Source organism: Stegostoma tigrinum, chromosome 28 (assembly GCF_030684315.1).
Source record: "Stegostoma tigrinum isolate sSteTig4 chromosome 28, sSteTig4.hap1, whole genome shotgun sequence".
NCBI lineage: Eukaryota > Metazoa > Chordata > Chondrichthyes > Orectolobiformes > Stegostomatidae > Stegostoma > Stegostoma tigrinum.
In genome coordinates this window covers 45,214,151-45,232,673 of record NC_081381.1, presented here as the reverse complement: position 1 = coordinate 45,232,673, position 18,523 = coordinate 45,214,151, and the positions used below count along the sequence as shown (strand labels likewise).

Here is an 18,523-nt window from a genome sequence, read left to right as displayed (position 1 = left end):
AACATTTCACTAAGAGTATGCTCAATTCCTATAGCTTAAGTGCCAGTCAAGCAACTGCAGTCACTTACAATGATCTGTACATCAGCATCTGGTACTGAGGAACCCCGGTACCCTGCATCGTAGGACAGTGTATACCGTAGAAGTCCACCATAGGAAGTCACCTGTGCAAAATGAGAAAGAAATTACAAGATTGCTTTACACATGTTCAACACTTGGATTAGCACCACATTTTAAACAGGAGCAGAAATAGAGAACCAATGTCACCAACACATCTTGAATTTGACAAAGTCAGATAACAAAGCAAAGTTGGTATCTGCAGAAATATAACGATCAATTTTACAAAGTTGCTGACAAATTGTACAATTAGAAAATTGCCAAAGTTATCAATTTATAGATTACAGTGAACATTTTTTTAAAAATCCAACGTTCCAGTGCTTCAGTTAAAGACCCAATTATTAATGCATTGATCCTGTTGTGGTATTGTTCATAGTGGGATTCCAGGAGATGGGCCAGGATCACGTAAAGCAGAGAGTAGAACACTGGGGCTATGGAATGGAGCCACTGAGTGAAGTGGAATGGAATAAGGCAGGAACCCCACAGTTAATGGAGCAGAGTGAGTTTCACTTCATCCATTAATTAGCGATTGCTGCCACTGGGACAAAGAATATAGAACAGGCACATTCTGGCCTGAGGCTAGGAAATAGAAGAATGACAGACTGATGTTAATTAGGGGACATTTATTAAGACGTTCTAACATCTCACATCAACATGGCGAAATGCAAACAGCCATATTCAAAGCACGTAGTAATGGTTATCGAGAGGGACATGTTTATTGGGTTTCACTCAAGGCTGGAACCAGAAACCACTGGCTGTGTCAGTGTTAAATAATCATAGTGCCACTGTGACAGAGCTGACAACATGAGCAGCTGTGAAATATAGACAGTGACTAATTTATGTAAACATCTCAGTGCAGATTGAGCTGTTAGCTTTCAGAAAAGTGCTTCATCACCATATATCCCAACTAGTCCCTAGGGTAAGGTAATTGCTTTCAACTGTGAACATTGACCATAAGGAAACAAAATATCCACTAACACACCCAAGGCTGGCTTGTGATGAAACATGATATTCCAGCCCATCAAGCAATTTGTGACGGACAACTGGTCATTTACCCAGATAAAAACAGAGGGAAATGTTTAAATGAGAGGTAGGGTGTCGACATCAAAAACCACTTTGTCGCCCTAGTAAAAATGTGGAATTCGTCTCGTCCCCAAAAAAACTCTTGAGGCTGCAGGAAAAACAGTGTAAAATTTAAAAACTGCTATCCATTGATTTTAGTTTACTGAGGAATATAAAGCTAAGCACTTAAATGGAGTTCAGATACACAACAATCATAATCTGACTGAATGGTAGAGGCAAGCTCGAGAAGCTAAATGTGCTACTACTGTTCCTACGAAACCCTTTATAATTTTAAAGGCCTGTAGCTGTGCCTGAGTCTTATCTGTTGCTGACCATAAACCCCAGCCGACTCAGTCTTCCCTGACTGTTGTATCCTTTTAGACATTACTGAACAAAATAAAAGATGACATTTGTAACTTTTCTTACATGATTTCCTTTACAGGTTGTTCTTGATTAAAGTAATCGTTACATTCCTGAAAATCAAATCGCTGTGTTAACTGAAACATAGCACATAGAATATAGCGCAGAACAGGTCCTTTGGCCCTCGATGTTGCTGACCTGTGAACTAATCTAAGCCCATCCCCCTACGCTCTCCCATCATCATCCATCTGCCATCATTAAACCATGCTATTTGAAATATATTCCTATAAAAATCCACATAAGGCTGTGATTTACGTCCTCAGAATGTCAAACAAGTACAGATTACATGCAAAAAAAAACACAAAACATGAAAAGTGACATGAAAATGTTTCTTGCCTTGTATGCAAGACTGCTCATCTGAAAATGAAAGCCTGTGGATCTTCATCCAACTCATCTACAATTTTGGAAGTTCAAGATTGGGGATCATCACATTGTTCCTCTGCTGCTTTGGATGTGGATGCTGGAGCATCCTTGAGCACAGTTTTTAGAAACTTATCCAGCCTTAACTGAGTCAGACAAAGGCAAAAATGAGCCGAATGAACTGAAGCCTGCCCAGAAATACTGAGTTTCGGAGCGTTTTTATTCCACCGCACCACTTTGGGTCAGTTAAAAAACAACTTTTCAGGAATCAGGCATGAGTAATTGGAATGAGGTGTAATCAAGCACAAAACCAGTTATGGTGCAGTCTTGCTAACTGAAGACCATTTGCACAAATGTGGCTCATTACTCAAGTATAATTACAGACATCAGACCTTTCCTCTAAAGTTTCTGCAAATTGTGTTAGATATTAGCAGAATCTGGGATCATCCAGAAATATTCATAGTTTGAGTGCAACCACTCATTTCTTTATGCACTGATTGGTAAATAAAGACAAGTTAATCTGGTAACACTGTTCTGATTCACACAACTGTCAATTATAATGTATGCTCACGTACGTACCATAATTATGATTCGTTGCTAATATGTCTACTAAGTAGAACTACTTGATCTACTGAGCGCGCACTCAATTTTCCTCAACTGATATAATGAGTATAAATTGAACTAACACACTTCCATAGGAAAGGAACTCCCCCGCTTTTCTCAAGCAGAAGGGTTTTCGAAATCAGCAATGGAGTAAGTTGATATTGATTACAAGCCTATTAATTAGGCAGAGATGGCCAGATAATGAGTTGCAATGTTGATTTTGAACCAACTCGTTGGGTTGAGGAAGATAAGATACCACACAAACTGTTAAGAGATTTTGAGCTGGCTGGTGAGACAGAAACCAAGACAAATAGCTTTTCATTGACCATAAGGCCAGAAGGTGTATGAGCAGAAAAAGGCCATCCAGACCCAGAGTCTGCTCTACCATTCAATTAGATTATGGCTGATCTGATAATCATCAACTCTACTTTGCTACCTTTTCTGCATCATCCTCGATTCTCTTGCTGAATGAAAATATGTCTATTGCACCTTGATTATATTTAATGATTCAGCCTTGACAGTCCTCTGTGGTAAAAAAATTAACAGATTCATTATTCTGGAGAAGAAATTCTTCCTCATCTCAATCTGTAATCCTAAACTTGTAGTCCCAGACTCTCCCTCAAGCAGGAACAGTTTGTCGACTTACCCAATTTTATTGCTCTTACTGTTACAGCTGCTCCCAATTAAAATATGTTCTAATCTAAGTGATAGCTACCAACATTTTACTCAACATCAAATTAAAAAAAAGTAACAAACCTTAATGCAATTTATTCAATATCAATACACTGGAGAAGAAAAGGCTTTCTATTCGAAAAATGAGTCATTATCTCACTGGATTCCCCACATTTAACCTTCTAAAATGAAATGACTTCATTGCTCCTGCGCCATTTCATCCATCACCAACAAAGCATCTTTTATCAGTTTTCTTGGCTGGCCACTCTCTTCTGTACCAGGCAACACGAGGACCAGCACTTTTTACTGAAGGCTTTCTGGTCAACACTTCATCCTTGTCTTGTGATTAACGATACTCTTTTGCAAAACTAACATCTAGAAATCTTGGTTATTCAATCAATGTTGAATGCAGGAATCCAACAGCTGAACTCAGAGTATTTTAACTGGTAACAAGGAATTTGAAGTGAAATCCAGAGACTTTAAACATTTTCTCTGCCAAGCCACTGACCATAACTGACCAGTGGATCTCTCTTCAAAAACATACACAAAGACTTTGTCATGTTAAATTAGAAATGTACATATAACTCTTACCATTTGAAACTATTTTCCAAAGTACTACTGTGCAAAACTGTAGATTCTAACCACTACTGGAAATACTGGTTACCTTGTTCCCCAGGTACTGGTGAGGTAGACGCCAATAGTAATTGCTTTCAGGAAGGAGGCTGAAGCCCTTGTAAAGCAGAGAGTGCTAGGATACGAAACAGGCAGACACAGATGAATAGAGAAAGTAGATACAAAGCCACAGGCAAACACACATTCAAGGACACGCAGCGGAATTCCTTCTCCGGGCTTGTTTCAGGCAGCAAAGACCAATCAATCCTCGCTGACAAAATGCAAAGAGATTTGTTTTGGAAAGAGGCTTTTATGGAATTAATTGAAAATTCGAGTCTTTCTGAAGCAACCAAATTTTAACAGCACATCAGATTTACTGTACTTTCAGGAAAAAATTCACATGAATGAGCAAAATGAACACATCAGAAATTAACTCAATGGCGGGACATGCACTTTTGCTAAAAGGTCATCACCCTGAAATGCTAATGGTTTCACCCACTTCTGCTTGACTAGCTAATTATTGCCAGCACTTTTTGTTTTAAATACAGGATTTATTTGCTATTTCGGTCAGTTGAGCATCGGACTAGCATTATAACCTGGCAACAAGCTCAAGGTCACTCCAAAGTTCACAAACAGAGCCATAGAGCTCCTACGTGGCCGATACGCAACACCCTCTACACCTAGAGAAGCAGAAGGTGACCATGTCCAAAGTGGAGAAAATCCCAGAGTGGGAATACTGGAATGTTAGCCAGGCGCAAATTTACAAAACTTTCACTTGAGTGTCTTGGAAAATTGTCCTCTGCTTGCTCATCCAGCAGATGGTGGACCATCTGAATCTGCATGGGAAGATTTCATTCTTCCAGCATGAGGACTAATTCAACTGATGGCTTTAAGCAATACAAGACAATTTATAAAAATTCTCAGAAGGCACATCCATCAGAATTGACAAATGACACATATTGGTCTGACTGGTATACTTCAGAATGCAGCTTCTGTATGACAAGTATGTCCATTTCCAAGTGTTATTGGCTTTTCATTTTATCTCTGTCTGGGAATACAGGCCCACGAGCCTGTTGTGTGGCAGTGGGGAGGACAGAAGATAGAAGAAACCTAAAAAATATTACTTTATTTTTTCAATTTCTCCATTTGAGAAAACTTTCAATCAACATGCAATTTCCCTGTCTTCTGAAATTCAAGCCACTTGCTGTTTGACGGTACAGTAAAAATTAACAAGAGAGAATATTCCTGCACTTACTGAGGCTCTTGGAAATCAAAAGTTATGGACAATCGACAAGAACAATTAACTATGAATTATAACAGAGTTCCCCATCAGTTTTGATATTAGAGACTGGAACCTTAATTGGGGTTTTCCTTTTGCAGAAACCTGATATAAATCTGGTAAATGGTCTGGGTCAACATCATTCTTTTTGGGTTTGGCTGGTATCCAAAAGAACTCCACTTGTGGACAGTTCCCTTGGAAGGTGAGGTGTGATGACAGAAATGGTTATTACAAGTCTTGCGAGGCGTCTGAATAGGAAGTTAATTTGTTTTTATGAAGCCTTATTTTTCAAAAGAGAGTTAGGGAAATCCTGTTTAGTTTCTTGGCTCTGTTTCACTTCCTTGCTGAGAAGAAAACTTTTTGAAAACACCACAGGAGACCAATGAAATGTAAATATGCTTTGACATGCAAAACTAATGCTGGTTTCCAGTTACACCAACTAACTTTTCTTTCATCCAATGTTGATGTGGCAACTAACAGGAAGTGTAATACCAGACATCAAACTGTTTTTAACAGGAAATTTGAAGATGCTTGACACATTATGGCAAAAACGCCTGAAAGCTGATAGTAAAGTATCTCTGATGACAATTCAGGGAAAGATAGCTACCAGCAGAGAAACCTTCCATCTCAGAATATTTAACAAATTCTTTGTTTGTTTATGTGTAAGGGACATGCAAGGCCACTCTCAAAGGCATTGCCTCAACTCAACGGTTCCTTATAAAATAATTCACAAATGCCACTGAGTATCAGGAGAGCTTTTGTCCACACATACACCTCTGAACCAATTACATCAAAGCTGTGCACATGCTAGTTCCAATTAAGACAAGTTAAATAAAGATCGCAATACCCTGAGGTTCATGACTATATTAAATATCATGCAGGACAGCATAAACTTGGCAGTGTTTTCAACCGTTATTTTACATAATTTTACTTTGAATGCAAACATGCTGTTGTTTTGTTAAATCCACCTTTAGCCAATTTGCATGGTGAATACTTACAACATCCACAAACTCTGGCATTCTGAGAAGATTCTTGGTTTGACTTCACTACCCCCCCCCCACCCCGACCCCCGTGGCCTTGAATTTGTGGTCTAACAGGCTGCTTTCCTAAAACATTCACACCTTAGACGTGCATGCGGTCACAAGGATGCCAGAACATTCCATGCATGAGCTAACTGTGGCTACCTTCTCAAAACCTCCAGGCCTTAGGCCCGACACGGGTGAAGGAATTAGGTTTGACGATTCCTGAGTTTGCAGTGAAGGGGTCTGAGGAATGTTTCTCATCTGTTGGTGCACGCAGAGAAATTCAACACTCAATTTAATTGATTTATAATGGAACTGGTTCAGTTAGAAACAAATTCAATTTCATATATACAAATGAAGAATAACACTAACTAATTTTCTTTAAACTCCCATTTCTCCCTTTCCCTGCCTCAAGTAGGAGAATGTTTACATTAGCCCTTCCACTAGGTCCCCTTGCCAAGCGATCATACAAAGAAAATCCAACGAAAACCTAATTCTCCAAATCAGTGTACATTTTCCGGGAGGATGAGAAAACTGCACACCCACTTCCTCCCTTCCAGCCAGATGTTGGTCTTGAAGATGACAACAGATATTAAAAGGGCAAAGCAGTTAAGGCCAGAGGCTTCCTGTCCTGCATCATGCTTCACTCAATGCACTCCCCATCAGAATTAACACTTCTCACACCCAAAGCTGATGACTAAAATAGTCAATTCAAATTTTTTCATCTTTGAGTTCTTGCAGAATCCCGATTACATAATCTGTTCAGACTGCACATGCTTGTGGTTTTCTACCCGAGTGTTTATACTAACTTTCCTTTTATGTATCAAACAAATCCATCTCCAAGGAAAGGGATGAAAAAAATCTCTGAAGCGATGACTGCAGTCCCTAGGTGGAAACAGCATTCCCTGATTCGTTCAGCTGGTCTACACGAGTCTTGGACCTCAGCAGCCCAACAGGAGGCAGTCAGCTGAGGAACATCATGGCATGAGCAAGCCATGCAACTTCCCTCGCTGCTGTGTACAAAGTCTCAGTTGAAGCTGCAGAACACTACAGGCTGAGAACATGTACTAGCTGAGCAAATCATTGCCAACTATTGTCAAAGCCAGTTTTTGGCCCTGCTTGCTACCTGATTACAGTCCTACTTTCTTTTTCTTTCTCCAAAATCCTGTATTATTCCCGAATTCCTTTTCGTACATGATGATAGAAACTAGATTCAATCAGACAGCACATTGCCAATCATGAAAACTGCTGGCATAAATTCCCATCTCTCTCTGATTCTTTGTTTCTTTTGTCTATCCTTCCACACTGCCCAACAATCATGATACTGACGAGCATCTTAATGAAAACAGTGTGTCCCACTTAACTTAATCAAAACTCCTCACTGTCTGTTCTGCGTAACTAACTACAATATTACGATGAATAGAACCTCTACTGTAAGACCCAAGAGGAATAGGCCACTGGTAATTCCGTCATTGGCACTGACTTCTCTACATCCATCTCATATTTCTTTGGATGTCCCATTACCAAACCCTTATATGCCTTGCATCATCATCATCCTTATGTCAATTCTTCTCACCTGCTTATTGTGGACCTCGCACTTTGTTCTTTCCTTCACCGTCACCCTCCGCTCCCCTGCCAATCAGCCTCAACATTAGTTTACAAACTGTTCCCTATCCATTTCAGGCAAATGGCCACCACTCTGTAATGTTAACTTTGCTCCTCCATAAATGCTGCCTGACTTGCTGAGTGTTTCCATCAATCTTTATTCCAGTTGATCACCTTCCCATTTTGTTTCCGGAGGAAGTGCCTTAAATCCATTTCCTCGTGACCTAGAGGCTGAGGAATAGGCACAATGGTACATGCAACCAGTGTGTTGGGGCGGGGAGGCGTACATAACCTACCTACCACTATTTTGCCACGAGACCAATTCAAAACCAATGAACGTCCAGACATGCAGGACTACTGCCGGCATCAACTATTCACCTACTAGGACCAGTTGTCAATGGAACATTCTATGTTGTACTTGTAAATAGCTTGCAAATAGACAAGTTTATTATGCTCCAGTCAAACAGATATCCCTCGATGCACATTTTTGGGCATTTAAACAGACGGAAAATGCTGTGCTGACCTTTTGCGAATCCTAAACCTAAAAAGAAACACAAGGCCCTGTCTTAAGCGAACGATCTTATTCCCATTGCTGTGAGATTTCCATACCTTTTTGTGGTCACCAGGACGAGAAAGTAGAGATGAGGGACGAGAAGAACGGGAAATAGCGGCTCTTGAAGAGGAAGGTGTGCGTATGGAATGAGATGATGGCTTGCGAGGGGAAGAGAGAGCAGGTGGCTCAGCGGGCCTTGCTGAGGCCAGTCGAGATAATGGATGGGAAGCATTAGACAGATTGCTGCCACCCGGTGGGCCACGAACACGTGGTTTGTGCGACTGCTCGGCAGTAAACCCAGATATAATTGCCCATATTTCATCATCTATACGCTTCTGCTCTTCCAAATCAGGCACAGACTACAAAGGAGTGAACGAACAAGTCGTCTATAATAGTGTTTACATTAACAAAAAACTTGAACGCAATTATTTGCAAAGTAAGCTCACCACTCAATGAACAATAAATGCACATAAAATCGTAGCACAGACAAGGATGATTAACTGTGCATTTTGCTTTTAAAACCGTTTCTAATTTTTTTTTCCTGTTTTGAACTGCTTCATGCATTTATCTAACTCTCTGCAGCCCACAGAAATACCAAATATTCATTGCTGTCCTTAGAAGGATTTCAACCTGCTGTTAAATGTTCAACTTACTCCAAGAATTAAATCATAGTGTTAAGATCAAAATATTATCCAAATAAAGACTAAATCATGCTGGAGAAACCATCAGTGGGCGTTACTGATGTGCTAATTCACCCTTTCCCTGCATCACTGAGAGATCCAATCTTGACAGACTGGTGCAATACCATGGCTCTATTTTGAATCAGTTCACCCTTTGTTTGAAGGAGGCCTGTAGTGTCTTCACCAATATCACTGCAGATCATTACCATTCACAGACAACAACCAGTCACCAGAATGGTACCAGAAGTGAGGGAGTGCACTTCATGGGGAGGGACTGGGATTATCAGTCTTAGAGCAAAGGAGGTCTCATGGAAAATTTACACAGTGGCCAAAATTATGATGAGGCTGCACGGAGCAAATCGGGTGAAACCGTTCCCACTGACAGGAGCTGCTGCAACCATGCGATTCAGGTTTGAATGATGACAGGAAAACCATTCGAGACAGGGGGAGAATATTTCTTCCCAAATACTGAGTTATAAGGACCTGAAATATGCTGTGTTAGAGTATGTTCAATGATAATTTTCAAAAGCAAGTTCGATATTCACTTTGGAAAAGAAAAATCCACAGAATTGCAGGAGAAATAATGGGAGTGGGGCTAAGAGGCTCCCTGTTCGCACAACTGATACAGGTAAAATGGACGGAATGGTCTCCCTCTGTACTGTTTGCTTTCATAACAGCTGACCACTTAAACTCTTTGGGAGGTTTAATACTTGAATGATTGATACTGGAATCGAAACCACTTTGCTCCATGCAAAAATGATATGGATACTTATGTATGGGAGTAGAATCCCACTTGCGTCATTGATGCATGGACCTTTAAACCCTAAATAAATTGATTTGAGCCAGTAACACTTCAGCTAAATAATTCCCATGCTGTACAGTAAAGTTTACATGCAAAGTAATTAAATACAAAGGTAAACAATAGGTTGTGCTTTGACTTATTACTTTTACTGTACTCTTTCAAGGTGGGTGGGGGAATAAATGAATTATGAAAATGCAAATTACATAAACTGAGACAAACTTGTGCATTAGAGTAATCGAGTGAACAGGTTCAATCTACTCTAAATACAGCTTGCAACATTCATGGTAAAATTCATGCTCCACACTGTGTCATGCAGCTTCACTGCTACCTTTGAAGATCGCTTAACCCTAGGAAACGATGAAGAGGTGCTCAAGAGTTCCCAGATGGCTGCATCTTTCCTCAGCTGGTCCTCAGTCAAAGATGGGTCTTTCTGATTAACGCAATTTTGCATGTTATTTAGAATCACAAATTCTTCCTACTGCTGAGCACACAGCTCCACTCAACATAGCATCAATGCAAACAAAAACAAAATAACTACAAATTCTGGCAGGTTCAAAAACAATCTGGCTATTTTGGTGAGTTCAGCTAAGTAGACCAAATCATTTTCAGTCAAAGCTGATTGAATGTGAAACATAGTCCACCAAACAGTTTGAAAGCTTGCTGAAACTCAATAAAGAACCAGAAAATTGCTTTTATGCTTTTTCAATTTCAGGATCTGCAGGTGCAAGAATAGTTAATTGAATTTTCTGATGACTGACAACAGCAAAACCAAACAGGGGTTATCATTATCTGCACAAAACACAGAAACTATGCCAGCTACACAACAGATGCCAATTTATATTTTCTAATCAACCTGTTCAGACAAATTATTATACATTTCTGGAGTAGGTGGCACTTGAATCCAGGCCTCCTGGCTCAGAGATAGGGGTACTATCACTGTACCACAAGACCTTTTCTGTTTAGAAAGGCTAGAGCCTTAATCCTCCAGCACCTCAGGCCCCTTGGCCACGCTGCCTGCCAATTTATATTTAATAACTAAAAAAGAATCAGCTTACTCTGACTTTGAATTCAAATTAATCGTCCCAGTTTCGACTGGAATGGTCACCAAAATTACAGTTCAGGGGCTTCAAGCTGTGCTTAGCAACAAGTGGAAGCCATTCAGCCTCTTATAGCTGATTCAAACCTCGACCCATTGAACATGCTTTTCTCCAAACTGCCTAATGCGTTTACATCAATAAAAAACAAATCTATTACAGTTCTGAAAGTTTGAATTGATCCAGCATCCACAACTTTTGAGAGTTCCATCTTTAATGCCAGCATAGCCGAGCTTGAGCCAATCTCATGTTAAGCCAGTTATGAAATAAAACAAAACATGAGAGATGCTGGTAAACATTATGAAGCCCATTCATGTTGTAAATTTAGAATGTAAGGACTTTATGTTCTGCAAATATACGCTATCTTTGCAGTGAATGGTTGATATCGTACTTTTAAGTCTTCAAGATTGGGAAAGGGGAATGGAAACAGCAACTTAGAAACAAAACAGCCATTTTCAAATTTTTATTAGGAAATGATTATAGAGGGGAGAATTTGAAATACCTGAGGCAACGCAAAAAATGAACAGAAAAGGAGAAAGAAATGCTCGAGTTCTCCAGGGTCACTTGAAAAACATCCCCTCTCTTAAGATCCCTACCAATGGAAAATACATAGGTGGTGAAGTTGTGGGAAAATTGAAGAAAAATTTTCATTTATTTGTCACTTGTCATGGCCTTAGGATGCTTCAAGATGCTTCATATCCAATGAATTGTAGCCACTGTTGTAACGAAGGGAATGTGACAGCCAATTTTCACACAGAAAACTCTCACAAACAGCAGCAATATAACAACTAGATTGTCATCAGCAGAATTGCACCACACCACACTCAATCCCACAGTCTATGATTTGTCATACTGTTACAATGCATGCAGTACTACTTTAGCTCAAACTAAATTAAATACCTGAAAGACTACAACAACTGTAATGGCCCATGGGACAAACTGTGTTCTCCAGCCACGCATTTTATCCCTGTTCCCTGGTTATAGTCTATGACCTTTCGCTGAATTTGACAGCACAGTAATTCAATCTCTCTAAAAACAATGCCTTCACCTCTTTCTCAGCTCACCTGCTGTTAAAACTCTCACTTCTGTCTTTACTATCCTCAGGCTTCACAATTCTAATCCCTTCCATACACATTCCCATTTTCCACTTCAGACACTTGAGCTCAGTTTCCCATCTTCTAACTCACACCAAGTCCCAGTCAACCATTTGCCTTGTAATTCAATTAATGCAATGCCTTCTGTTCTCATAATGCCTCAAATTTAAAGTTCTAATCCTTGTGTTTAATCCTCGCTCTTCCTTTTCACTAGACCTTCCATCAGTCTTGAGACTAACCAAGATCTCCGCATTCCCACATCTCTGATATATTGAGCACTTTCAATTTCTTTTGCATCCGCCAGTGGCCCAGGCCAACAGAGCTCTCGAATTCTCTCTGTAAATCCCACCAACTCACTTCAAGATATTTCTTAAATCTTTCCTCATTAACCATGTTTTTGATCACTCATCTCTGGCTGGCTGTCAGATTTTGCCTGGTCATAATTACTAAGACGTTCTATAAGTTCTGGATGTGAGTTTGCTCACTGAGCTGGAAGGTTAGTTTTCAGACGTTTCGTCACCATTCTAGGTAACATCATCAGTGAGCCTCCGACAAAGCTTCGTCGGAGGTTCACTGATGATGTTACCTAGAATGGTGACAAAACGTCTGCAAACTAACCTTCCAGCTCAGTGAGCAAACTCACATCCAGAACCTCAACCCGAGCTACAAATCTTCTCAAAACTCACTAGCACCTATGGGCGCAATATGCTAAAACTGGCCCGAAGATGGGAAACCAATGCCATCCGACAGAGTGCCACCTGCGGGCTTCGTCGGAGGCTCACTGATGATGTTACCTAGAATGGTGACGAAACATATGAAAACTAACCTTCCAGCTCAGCGAGCAAACTCACATCCAGAACCTCAACCTGAGCTACAAATCTTCTCAAAACTCGCTAACGTTCTATAAGTGCTGTATAAATGTTGCTATTTGATGCTGCTGCTGGATGAATAAACATCAGCCATGAGGCCAGGATCCTGTTCCTAAATGTAAAAGATTTGCTGGGAAAAAGATGAAAATCAGACATTGAAACTGTGTGCCATGCATTCTTCTGAGAATTGTGGTCTGACTCTTCAACTGCACACTGGAGGTAACACATCCCTGTTTGAATCTGACTTTCAAAACTAAGATGGGTGTGGTTATATCCACATCAATATTTCAACCTAAACTTCTAATATTCTGGGAAAATGCTTCAAGCTATAATGTCACTCCAAGCCTCCCTCAAGAGCACCTTCCAAGTCCACAACCACTACCATCCAGAAAGACCAGGGCAGACACATGGGAACATCTTCAAGTTTCCACTGAAGCCACATACTATCCCGATTTGGAATCGTATTGCATTCCTTCAGTGTTTCTGGATCAAAGTCCTGGGGCTCGCTCCCTAACATCATTGTGGAAGATTGATGCTGCAAGCACTGCAACAGTTTAAGGCGGCAGCTCACCAGGGTCAGGGGAGTGAACACAGTACATGGAGGCAGCTCCGTGCATTCTACTAAGACACCCCCACCCAGTCATTAGCATAAATGCCACACTTTCCCAGCTATTGTCAGCCCTGATGAAGGGTAACTACACTCGAAATATTCCTGTTTTCTCCCTACAGGCGCAGCCAAAAAAGCTGCTTTTCTCCAGCACTTCATTTTTGTTTCAGAAGTCCAGCATCTGCAGGTTTTTGTATTTAGGTTAAGGATTTTATATATTGTTATTTCAAAGTCGCAACACTGGAGTTGAATGCAAATTAAACAGATAATGCTGAAGTGCCAAGGAGTTTACCTGGTGATGATTCCAGATTCATCAACAGCTGGAGGACATCAGAGGGAGATTCTACATTAAATCTTCACACACTCTTCTTTTCAGTCTTGACAAAAGACATCTAACTATATTTCTCAGCTCTTGTTTAGTTACTATCCTGATTGTGAAATTCTGAACTTTCTCTTTGGAGGAAATATACACTTGTTGCAGGATGCTCTTCTTTTTAAAAACAGTGGCATTTTTCCATCTTTCCTGTCTTCTATTGAGAGCCACTCGGAGAGGAGAGGAAAAGCAGACAATGCGTCCCCTGTCTTACTGCTTTTGGAATGTTTGGTAAGTCAGCTGAACTACATGAGTCCTATTTTCATTACCCAACCATCTAAACCCAGCAAAGACAACTGGCACACAACTTTATCCCAGGACTTAGATAACGCCCCACCATCTGATTCCAAAATACAGTTTCAATTAGCAATAAACAAGGCATATTATTACTGCTGCAAGCCAACAATTCAAAGCCAAGCCAAAGCAGACAAACACAGTGCTCCAACCCAGGGAGAGAGCCACAACAGGCCGAATGCAAACACTACCTTGTGTCCTCGTCTAATACGAGCAAAGAACTGCTCCCTCTGAAGAAAGGGAATAAATAACAGTCAGAGACAATCCAGTACTGAGCAGTGAACAGTATATTGGACAGGACGAGTCTGAAACAGCAGACCCAAGTGCAGTAGCTATCTTGGCTGCATAAAGTAGAAATGAACTGTAGGAAATATATTTCACAGTTGAAGAGGTAATGGAACTTGACTGTAAGATCTGTGTGTTCAGGCAATGACACCATATAATTTTGCACTGCTTTTCTGAGGGAGTTTGTTTTTTAACCAGGGTGAGTTGGCCCTTTCTAACTTTATCCAACTGATTTATGACCTTGGCTCAAAACACATCTGCCACAGGTCTTTGGTACCAGTCTCAGCAGTCAGTCTATAATGGCCAATTTCTCTGCTTTGAAAGGACAATGTCACCCCTTCCACATACACGTGTAAAACTTGATTAATGTTCATTCTACATTTTATATAGCCCCCGATTAATCTTCAGTCTCTGTCAGCTCGATGCATATCAACATCTGTTAAATAGCATCTGAGTAGATCAGTTTTGCAGAGAAACAGGAAGAATTTAATCTTAATTCTTTGGAATTTGACGTTTTCAAAACTGAAAATAGATCAAAGCTTTTTTAGCTATCAAAAGCTATATCTGAGAGTACAAGTCTACATCTCAGCATGCATTCTTATGTCAGAATTTCTGAAGGAATGGTTAATCCACAATGTAGTGCTGTGAACAAAATGAAACTGAGAGAATTGCACATTGCACTAAAAATGTGTTGGAACACATACATAGACTTTCTAATCCATGGTTACACTACACTATAGAATTTAGATGAAGTTGAACAGTGTTATCCATCTCAATAGTCCGGTGCTATAGCATATAATAAAGACTAAAAACTCATTAGACGCATATAGTGGTCATTAAGTTCATATCAACATGCAAATATAACGTCCCAATGTTAACACTGTAACATGAGCCTCAACATTAGCAGAAGTACCCATCCATTGTGGGGAAATTAAAACTGAAATGTGGGAGCATGAAACGAACAAATAACAACTTTCACAGCACAGGTATTGCGAATAATGTAATAAACTTAATTAGCTAGGGTTTGCCTAATGCAGCAATGAGCTCCCACTAGACCAGTTTCCCCAGAATCAGGAGACTTAGCAGTGATTGGCATGTGAAAGGTGACCTGTTAAGTGCCTTTTCCAGCATACCAAGCTGGAATGCTCAGCTTGGCTGCTCAATCTCAATGAAACCAATGGGCTCATCAGCCTGATCAATAGCCTTGACCAATTGACAAGGCAGTGCAAAGAAACCCTGTCTCCAGACTCCTCTGATTGGTGATTCCTCCCACCCTCTGACCTGCCAGTCAGGTAGAAGGCAGAAGAACAGTACGTTCATGAGCCTCCAAAATGTTATGGTGATAGGACCTCCTCCATAACTTGACACTTAGGTCCTTGCTCCATCATAGTCACACCATTTTCTGCTCGCTGTCTTTGGTATCTTTGAAGAATGTCACATCACAGAATGAATAAACACCAAAGTCTGCAAACTATAAATATTCGGAAAAATGATTATGGTAGACTAACAGCATAAAATTTAATCCCAAATATGAAAAGCTTAATCATTTGTTCAACAATTTTAATCATCCTACATATCACCAAGCCCTGCTTGGTTCACCTCAGAAGTTCAAGGTCCAAAGTGTTTACATAGAGGGTCTGGAGCTGTACCTTGTCACCCTGAAACACCTCTGGAAGCTGCCAGTAGTAGGATTCCTGTGTGTACTGCCCGAACCGTCCAAATGACAGCTGTGGCTGCCTGTCCCTCACTGTCACGGTAAATCCCGAGGTGATGCGTGTGGTGCGCTGACGATTCACCAGTGAGAAGTTCTGAAAGTTGTTTGGTGGAACAAATGGACTTGAAACCTACAGGGAAAAAGGTGATTTATTGAAAAGCATGCAAGACAATATCTGATCAAAAGGCCTGGAAGAATCATTGAAACCAGGCAACCTACCCAGTAACCATGATATACAAATGTCACCAACAGAATACCAAGATAGTTACAGCACAGAAGGAGATATTCAGCCTGTTGTATCTGAGCTGATCCTGTTGAGGAGCAATTTTCGCAGTACCACTCTCTCAGCTTCCCCACCAACCCCACCATTCCCATACACGCCCCGCCCCCACCCCCAAACTTGCCCCCTCCCCCGGCCCAACCAAATACCACATATTCTTGTTTTTCAGTTAATAATCCAAATCCTTCTTAAATACCACTAATAAGTCACTCAGGCAACACATTTCAGATTATCACTGTCTGTCTCATGGATACATTGCCATTTTTTTTAAACCAATTAGATTAAATCTGTATCCTTCTGTCCTCAGTCCTTCCACTCTGATCTGAACTCTATGAATGGGTGGACATATTTTTAAGGTGAGAGGAGACAGACTTCAAAGGGACTTGAGGGGAAAATTTTTCAAACACAGTGTGGCTTGTGTGTGGAATGAACTGCCAGAGGAAGTGGTAGATGCAGGTAGAGTGACAATATTTTAAAAACATTTGCGCAGGTACATGAATAGGAAAGGTTTTGAGGGATATGTGCCCGATGCATGCAAGTGGGAGTAGTTTAACATGGGAAACTTGGTTGGCATGGATAAGTTGGACCGAAGAGTCTGTTTCCATGCTGTATGACTCTATGACCGGAAATGCAATAATTACCTATGATTGCAAATAAACATTTGTGGAACACACTGGCTCCTGTTTCAGTAAATAGATGTTTGACAATAAAAAATGTAGTTCAACCTTCCCCACTGTGATGTGATGGAATCGAACTGAAGACAATTTTAGACGGGCATAAAGTCAACCTGAGCTCCAGGATGTACAGTGTACTGCAGCTATATCCATACAGTATCCTCCAAACCTGTTGTCTGAACGAGCCCAGGATCAGCTTGGTAGACCAACATATGCATCTAGAGCGTTAATGCAGAGACGTTCTCTATCTACCATTCATAATCTGCTAACGTAGAGTCAGTACTGCTAGAGTTGGGCACTGTGTGTGAATGATTTACCAGATGAAAGTTTTAAACTTAGCAGTGGAACAAATGAAGTTACAGTGTAGAGAAAGTAACAGTATCCATTTTGCCCTATGTCTTTTACACATTTTAGCTTATATCTGCCAACTACAACAATTTTTTTTATATTCATTCACAGGATGAGGGCATCACTAGTTAGGCTAGCATTTATTGCCCATCCGTAACTGCTCAGAGGGCAGTTATAAGTCAACGACACTATTGTGGGTCTGGAGTCACATGTAAGCTAGACCAGGTAAGGATGGCAGTTTCCTTCCCTAAAAGGACATTAGTGAACCTGATTGTTTTATTCTGACAACGGAGTCATGGTTATCATTAGTCTCTTAATTCCAGATTTTTTTATTCAATTCAAATTCCACAATCTGCCATGGAGGAATTTGAACCTAGGTCCTCAGAATATTAGCTGGGTCTCTGGATTAACAATCCAATGATAATGCTACTAGGCTATTGTCTCCCCTCAATTCTTGATATATAGCACCTTTAACACAATTACAAGTTCAAAGCCGCTTCACAAGGGCATTCTAAAACAAAGTAAAACCCTTATATACAATATGTTATTAGGTTCGATCCTTTACAAACCAATTATATGCTCCTTGAGGGAAACAGTGTCAATGAAGATAACCTAAGAACGGCTCTCAAGGTTTTAATGAATTTAAGTTGCACATGATGTGCATATCTTGAAAGGGTGGCATTCCCAGGGAGTTCCCCTTGGCAATGATTCAAGTTACTAGCACATACACATGTTAGCAAAGACTGAAAAGTTAATGTAAAACATACCACATTCCGGTAGTATGAGGAGCTGCTGCATTGCTGTGTCACACCCATACAGAAACAGGGCAGGCAGCCCTCTCTGTTCTCTGCACTCAGGTAGAAGTAACCAGCTTCGCAAGCATCACAGGTTCGGCCTTGCACATGAGGCTGTAATGAAAATACAGCAGGTCACATCATTCTGTGGTAACAATAATACAAACTGAAACTGGATTTAGCCAGCTCTCTAAAGATAGACTTTAAGGCCTCTGATTGAGGTGACAAAGCATCAGGCTTCTTAATTAAGCTAGGTTCTTAGTGCAATGTATTCTCAGAAAGAGTAATTTGCCTATACATTATGGATAGTCCA

The 18,523-nt window shown here is 40.5% G+C and overlaps 1 protein-coding gene across 10 annotated transcripts in view; it reads right to left on the bottom strand.

Moving 5' to 3' along the window:
- hspg2 (heparan sulfate proteoglycan 2) overlaps positions 1-18,523 on the bottom strand; it is a 486,508-nt gene that overhangs the window by 202,524 nt on the left and 265,461 nt on the right. For 6 of the 10 annotated variants that reach the window (XM_059655629.1, XM_059655631.1, XM_059655630.1 and 3 more), the window contains 8 exons: positions 18,184-18,324; positions 16,050-16,244; positions 14,307-14,345; positions 10,113-10,214; positions 8,359-8,661; positions 6,307-6,405; positions 3,896-3,979; positions 69-161 (listed from right to left, as the gene is read on the bottom strand). In XM_059655629.1, the coding sequence (XP_059511612.1) occupies positions 69-161; positions 3,896-3,979; positions 6,307-6,405; positions 8,359-8,661; positions 10,113-10,214; positions 14,307-14,345; positions 16,050-16,244; positions 18,184-18,324 (1,056 nt within the window). The remainder of the gene's footprint in view (positions 1-68; positions 162-3,895; positions 3,980-6,306; positions 6,406-8,358; positions 8,662-10,112; positions 10,215-14,306; positions 14,346-16,049; positions 16,245-18,183; positions 18,325-18,523) is intronic. The other 4 variants (XM_059655636.1, XM_059655639.1, XM_059655637.1 and 1 more) reach the window with 1 other exon arrangement.